The 7,450-nt window shown below is 38.7% G+C and overlaps 1 protein-coding gene across 4 annotated transcripts; it reads right to left on the reverse strand.

Annotated features, from left to right (window-relative positions):
- Window positions 1–647: 647 nt before the first annotated feature.
- Window positions 648–6,485, reverse strand: LOC136229358 (nuclear transport factor 2). Of its 4 annotated transcripts, XM_066018084.1 has the most exons (11): window positions 6,276–6,484; window positions 6,009–6,162; window positions 5,834–5,889; window positions 5,579–5,716; window positions 4,809–5,097; window positions 4,491–4,729; window positions 4,114–4,288; window positions 3,892–4,013; window positions 3,749–3,808; window positions 2,564–2,627; window positions 648–1,341 (listed from the first exon to the last, which is right to left on the reverse strand). In XM_066018084.1, the coding sequence occupies exons 3-11, from the start codon at window positions 5,873–5,875 to the stop codon at window positions 983–985; spliced, it is 1,488 nt and encodes a 495-aa protein (XP_065874156.1). In that variant the 5' UTR covers window positions 5,876–5,889; window positions 6,009–6,162; window positions 6,276–6,484; the 3' UTR covers window positions 648–982. The 4 variants fall into 4 exon arrangements, with proteins under 4 accessions (XP_065874156.1, XP_065874158.1, XP_065874157.1 ...); XM_066018086.1 differs by lacking the exon at window positions 6,009–6,162 and having other exon boundaries at window positions 3,892–4,010; window positions 6,276–6,485; XM_066018085.1 differs by lacking the exon at window positions 6,009–6,162 and having other exon boundaries at window positions 648–1,338.
- Between the last annotated feature and the right edge of the window lie 965 nt (window positions 6,486–7,450).

The raw sequence follows: 7,450 nt of genomic DNA on the forward strand, positions 1-7,450 counted from the left end.
TGATCTGGTTTGTAGATCCTTATTAGATTCTCTCTAATACTATTTGTTTAGTTTGAGACGCTCTTAGAGCATCCACAACCATTGTGGTTTTGGAGACAAAAGTGACAAAGATAAGTGGCACCCCACTAGAGAAAGGTTGTTATTTAAAATTTTGTGGGGTAAAAAAATATTAATTTTATATATAAGAACCAAGCTTGTAATTAGCCGTGGATCAAACCAATAATTAACCAACATCAAAAAGCAATTCTGCTTTTGGATGGAGGGCGCCTCAAGCGCCTAATCTAGCACGTGCATTACACGCGCCAGATCAGGCGCCTGTGGTACCCTCTATGCGTTTCAAACAGAATAACTTTTGGATTTGCGGGAGATTAACTTGGTTGTAACTAAAATTGGTAACATACCAATTTTAGTCACAACCCCTCTAGTGCTTGGTTGTTACTAAGCAAGAGAAAGTAACAACCAAGTTATAAGCACTAGAGATGCTCTTAGGGTATTTGTTGGGTTTACTATCCCAAGGTGGTCTGGTTTGCAGATCCTTGTTAGATTATCTCTGATACTATTATTATGTACCTCTTTTTAGATGGTTCAATGAACTTAGTAGCTCTTTCTATTGTTCAGGCTTCCAGCATCTGTTGTAACATTCGATATAACAGGAACCAAAATCTATAAACACTTGGAATTACAGGAGTAATTCATTGAAAGAATTCTAAGGTCGATTAAACTGTCATGTAAAGAGCAACAAAAACCCGGATAAATTTTTCCTAAATGAAAAAATTGTGCCCATAAGTAGACTCGAAACTGTAAATGAATCTTGGGCACCACTGTATATCAGACAACCTTACAAAATTTCAAGAAGCTTTGCTCGTCTCTAGGGATATGGTATGATCTCCTAATCGCTACTATTAAACCACTCAAATCAATCACTTGACTAATGAACACTTATCTTCAATCACTTCCAAAACCACCTCCCAGTTCACAGATCTCAAGCCGTAGCAGATACTCTAGGTGCTGTGGTTTTAGCTGCAGCATTCAGCGGCAATCCACTACCACGGTTTGGACGGCTACCATTGTGCCCCATCTTATCTGACCTCCGGAATCCATCATCTGACCTCCGGAATCCATCATCCGACCTCCGGAATCCATCATCCGACCTCCGGAATCCATCGCCTCCACGGTTTGAAAATCCACTGCGGTTTCCATTCCTACTTCCAAATTCTGTCCTGTTGCTGAATTCACCCCGGCCATAGGCTTTGCCACCTCCAAAATTTCCACGTCCTCTTCCTCCATCATTCCTATATCCACCACCTGCTCCGGAAGAAAACCGCCCCCTGTTGTTCCCTGCTGATGAAGAAACACATCATGAGACAAATAAATGTTGGCCACGACCCACATTTACAGAACATGGCGTAGAAACTGGATCATATGGTCACTCCTTGAACATTTAATTGGCACAAACCAGTCATAAAAAAGCAAAGGAGACATTACTGCCAAAGTTCTAATTAAACATAATTCTTATGTCTGAAAATTCATCTTATCTTCATCACTCCTTGAAGTAACGGTAACCAGTGCATGCCATATGGTTTCATTCCTAACTTGAACTAGTCAAATTGTTCAGGAAAGTTGTATATCAATATACATCATCCCTACATCAAAGTTATAGTTTTCTTTATAAATTAGAGAAATGTTCCACAACCACTAGGCAGATATGAGAGCCTCATCTGGTCAAAAAGCCTCAACTTCGATTGAACTTTAAAACAATGTTATCAGAACCGGACCGGACATCAAACCGGATTTATAACTGGGTCAAGGGTCACTTGGTCGGATCGGATGATTCGGATTGGTTGAACCGGATGATGTAATAAATAAATAAATAATATATATATAATTTGAAATATTTTTTTATAAATTATATATAATCCAATACATACATGACAGGAGATAAATTATATATAATTTGGGGTACAATAATAATATATTGAAATCAAGTGTGTTTATTTGGTCCCTCTTTCAAAAAAAAATAAAAATAAAAAATTGGCCCATTTTGAAGAAAATGAAAAAACTGCTTTTTATAAAGAATTGTGATTGTTTTCATAAAAATAAAAAATGGGTGGATTATATTGGTAATTTTCCAATAACATGTTGTCCCACGTCGGAAATATCAGTAGAACCAAGGATACTAGGTACTATAAATGAACTAGTAGGAACAAGTGGAGTGATTGCAAGCAGTGCTGGCAAGCGGTTGAATTTTTAATTAAACCGGAGTCGCACCGGTTACCGGTCAGACCGCCGGTTCCTGGTCTGACTCCGGTTCTGACTGGTTTGTTGCAAATGCAACAAACCAGTCCAACTCGGACCGGTGACCTAGCCGGTTCCCGGTTCAACCGGTTGAACCAGCCGGTCCGGTCCGAGTTTTATAACATTGCTTTAAAACCTAGATAGGAACTTAAAGTTGACATTTTCAGGTAATAAAGTTTGTCCTAATTGAAAGTACCAAAATGCATAAAAGAACCATAAAACAAATATAATTTCGGTAAGGAAAATACGACCATAAAACCTAACTTACCTCGAGAAGTAGATCTCTTTTCCTCAACACCAACCCGGCATCCATTAATCATGATGGGAGAAGCCTAAAATACAATGAAAAGACGCCTCAATCGAAGACCTTATGAACATAATTCAATAGGGAAAAGAAATAGTGCAAGGTAAATTGGAAAAGCAAACATAGAACACAATTAGTTTTAGCCAAACTAAAATAATAACTTTCCAAATTATTCTAGATAGGAGGAAAATCAGAAATGGACTTTATAACGGAAACAGTGTACAGCTGGCAATAAAGGATACAGTCAGTTGGATATTGACTTCAAAATCAGTCTCTAATATCAGTCTTGAGTCTTAACACCCAGATTACCTTTCTAACTGGACAAAAGAACACAATTCAATTCATATCAACATATTAATACAATAATGAGTTACGAGTCATCAAGGATTTCATGATGTAAAGCTCATTGCATGATGGTACATGGTCCAAGAAACTGCACTCCTTACGATGGAACAAATCCAACAGCAAAAATTTCATGGTTGAGCTAATGATTCATTTTATTGATTTAAATAGGAAAAAACAAGTAACAGCAGGTAGATGTACAGATGGCAGAAAAAGTTTAGGTATCCACCAACAAATTTGATCGTAAAATACAATTATCCCTTGTCACCAATATCCATTCCTCTAGTGGATTTTCACGAGTCTATATATGGAAGATAACTTACAATAGCACTGTTTAAGATTTAAAAACATATACCAATAAATATCTACAGAAGAAAATCCTTAGTTGTTTTCAACCCCAGCTAGTGTTCAATGTTATATTATAGGCTTGAAGTGACATTCTCAAAAGTAAATTAATATCAAAGTAACTGAGAACCACATCACCACAGAGGTGCTCTGTCAAGTCTGAACTCGTGTCTTGGCTCGAGAAACTAAGTGAAAAACAAAATTGCATTCAAGTTGCACATGCACATACATAGTCAGTGTACAAACACGCATGCACGCAAACATCCTTCAAGCATTTTGACATCTATTGCTGTGAACAGCATGTAAATTTACAAGTAGGAAGGAAATCCTAAGACAAACTTAATTTATGTATCTGTCGTTTTTTTTTCTCTAATAGGACAATATCATAGTAATTATAGGAGGAACGTCATTATAACCTATTCATCTGTAGATATTTACAAAAGCATATATTTATGTGCATACCTCTATTGCACTTTGCACAGCACTTGCTACTTCAAACTCCACAAAACCAAAACAAAATCCCTGTATTGGAAAATGTAGATTACAGGCATTAGCTGCAGATACGATCAATGATTAACTACCTAACAAGAAGTGTCAATCCTTACCTTTTGACATCTAACTTGAATACCGCCAGCCCTGATAAGTCCAAACCTTTTGAACTCATTCTCAAGGAGCAAAGGTGTAGCATCCAACGGCAGTCCTTTCACATATATAGAAGGGCCTTCTGCTGCAAATTACTAAATAACTTAGACAAGTTGTTGACTATATAAATACACATATTACATGCATAAGAGAGTTAAATCCTAAAAAGGTAACGGATTAAGTACCTTCATTGTCTTGGAGATTCCCATTTTCAGTAGCATTGGAAATAGGGACAAGTGTCTCAGATGTTGGTGGGAGAGCAACTACGATAGTTACTTGTTCTTGGCTCTTAGATGCAGACTTAAAAGGAGATGGAGCAGGACTAGAAAATGGTGCTGCATTCTCCTTCATAACTTTCACCTAGAACAAATTATCAAGCAAATAAAAAGTATAAGCCCCCTTGACAATGTGAAACACAAACATAATAAAACAGATCATTTATGTGAACATAGCAAGACAATAATACTTGGTATTTGATATTGTTTGACATGGCAAGACAATCAAAATTATATTATGAATCTCCAGTACTTGGAGCTTATAATGTTGTATAATGGCTGCTTACAATGGAGGCATAAGACTTCTTAGGCGTTTCTTCAATCTTAGTGTTGCATTCAGCCACTATCTGTGAATCAACCACCATAGGTGAATCATCAGAAATTTCATCAACAACTTCAGCTATGGGTGCTTCTTCAATTGAAACATCTCCATTCTCAGACGGGTCACACACTTCCTCTACATTGACTTCCTCTGTTGGAGTAGCTGTCTGTTCAGGAACATGATTTTCGTGTGTGGAAGGAAGGTCTGCAAAAAATACAAAAACATTCAACATACAAGAAACCAAAGTGAAATACATTCAAAAAGCAAAATGATTGCCAATTACCTTTCTCAGGAATTGCTGGAACTTTAAGATTATTGACTAGATCAACGTTTTCATCTTGATATTTGGCATCTTCAACATATCGAAAGACATCATTCAAAACAAAATATCCTTTGTCTTGAGGTGCCAAGAAGAAAGTCTGAGTAAATTTCTGCTTCAGATTATCATTTCCAATCAAATATCCTGTCACAAGAACAAGCACACCCCCATTGTACGATTCTTGTGAGTCCACTGTAGTAATTTGTGCCCTGAATTCTCCATAACCAAGTGAAAGTATCTTCTCATTTATGGCCTGCTTAAGAGAACTCGATCAGATGTATACAGCAGCACCAAAAATTAAAAATAATCAACACAAAGTAACAATTACTTACAGCAGGAAGATGATATACATTTACTACTAGCCTTAGCTACCTAATGTAGTTTTAGTAATAAAAAGGGCGCTTAAGAATAACCCCAAATTCCTAGTCATCACCCCTCAGATGTTAGGCTTAGAGGGAGAATAATAGTTGGAGCCGCTAAACAGAGAAAAAAAAGTTCAACAATCAAAACAAAGAAAATGAAACATAGTACTTGGATGGCAATAGACCAATCTTGAGTTGAATTTGACATTTCTCTCAATCTCTTTTACCCTCTTTCGAATGCAATTTTGCTTCCAAATAAGCTATAGCTAATAATCTACTTTACAGGTTTTTCCTAGGGAGTGGAATAACGATTAAAAAAATTCATGAAGATTTTAGTTGAATGTGGTACTCATAAAGTGCGAAAGGACCCACATGCATGGTTGATGTGGTACTCATGATGCCACTCTCCTCTGGACGACCGAGCTTACTGACATCCTGATAGAATCGATGAACAAGCTCAGGCGACTGATGCAAGATCATGTAGTATTGGTGTACAAATGCGTTCCCGACCTGAAACCACAACAATCTCCGTTCAAAGCAGTATGAAAGAGTCCACGAAGGACAGCACTCATATATATGCAAAACCGTATTTAATGACTGCAAAAACGAAAAAGTTCCATAACATACAACATCAGGTGTGACTGGGGTTTGCTGGACTGCTGCTGCCATCACTGAAGAAGTATCTAAATTCATCCAAAACGACTAATCAGTCATCCAAAATAATCTCAAGTCTGTATACTCAGAAAACAATTCGAAATTTAAAAGAAAAAGAAATATTCAACAAAGCTAATTGAGGAATTACCCTCAGCATTCCAATCAGTAACTACGACAGTTCAAAGATACAAGCACAACATCAAAATAGACAATAAAGTTTCCCGAGAAAATCTTCTCCGGTAATGCAAAGATCGTTTCCCTCAGTAGAAGGAAGAATTCAGCAAGCAAAATCACTGTTTCCACTTTATACATATAGTAACTAAGTAAGGTGTAGAAGGAAAAATCTATTTCAAAAATGAAAGCTAAGAGATCATTTGAAAGAGAGATATGGAGAAATGAGAAGAAAGATAGTTACCGGAGCTCAGATTCGGATCCGAAAGAGAGAATGAGGTGAGAGAAAGATGAAAATGGGTGTGATATTTTGCTGAGCCTTTCTCTCACCTCTCTATTGTAAATGGTGATTCCTAGGGTTTTTCTGGATCTTCAGAGGCGCGAGAATGAAAGGGAAAAGCAAAGAAATGGGAGGAGGGTTTTGGGGTTCTTATACGGGGATTTTGGAAAAAGTTTTGTCTCGCCTACAGCTGGAACTCTTCTTATGTACTACTAATACTTGCTTCAAAATAAGGATAAATGTTGCAATTTTAAATGTAACAGTAAGAAACAATTACATATTTTCACCATTTTTCCACAAGTCACAGATTTTTTTACGGATTTTGCCCCATTTTGGGGCTTATAATGAAATTTTTATTCTATTAAGAGCCCAGTTAAATATTTTGCCCACTATAGGACTGGTTTAACTGGGTTCGAAACCGGAAGGCTGGCTTCCGGTTTCATTTTGTAAAGAAACCGGAAGCCAGCCTTCCGGTTTCTTAATTTTATTTTATTTTTTTATTTTTTTAAATACAAAAAGTCTTCCAGTTCGTATTAATATATATATATATACAATATATGAAAGTCTAAACATAAGACACACGTTGGCGAATGACGAAAAAAGGGGAGAAGAGCGATCTGGGGCGTTTTAGGGTTAAGGAGGCAGGGGGCGGCCGGACGGCGATAGGGACGAGGATCTGTGCGGTTGGTGCGGCCATGGGAGGCGTGGGTGGGCAAGGTGGTGGCTCGGCGGGGGATGATGGGTGTGGGGCGGTTCTGGGCGGCGACAGGCGTCGAGAGCGATCTCTGGATCGCGGTCGGCCGCCCTTCGTGGAGGCTTCGGATCGGAGCACGGCGCCTGTCCCGGGTTGCGATGGCGAGGAGAAATCGGTGAAGCCGTAGGATTGGTGGGAGGTTGATGCTGAGATCCGGTTGATTGGGGATGGATCGGGACAGAGGTGCGGGGAGCCGGGAGTTTATTCGGGCGGTGTGGCGAGAAGCTTGGGGGAAGGGGGCGATAAGCGGCCTCTTTCGGAGGGAGACGCGGCCAGTTCCGCGCAGAATGGTAGGCAGTTGAAATCTACGGCAGTGGGGGATGCAGCGGATTCGATTTTTCAACCCGGGGCTGTGGACCAGCCAGTGTTGTTGGCTTCTGCCCAA

This window comes from Euphorbia lathyris, chromosome 5 (genome assembly GCF_963576675.1).
Source record: "Euphorbia lathyris chromosome 5, ddEupLath1.1, whole genome shotgun sequence".
In the NCBI taxonomy this organism is placed as follows: Eukaryota; Viridiplantae; Streptophyta; class Magnoliopsida; order Malpighiales; family Euphorbiaceae; genus Euphorbia; species Euphorbia lathyris.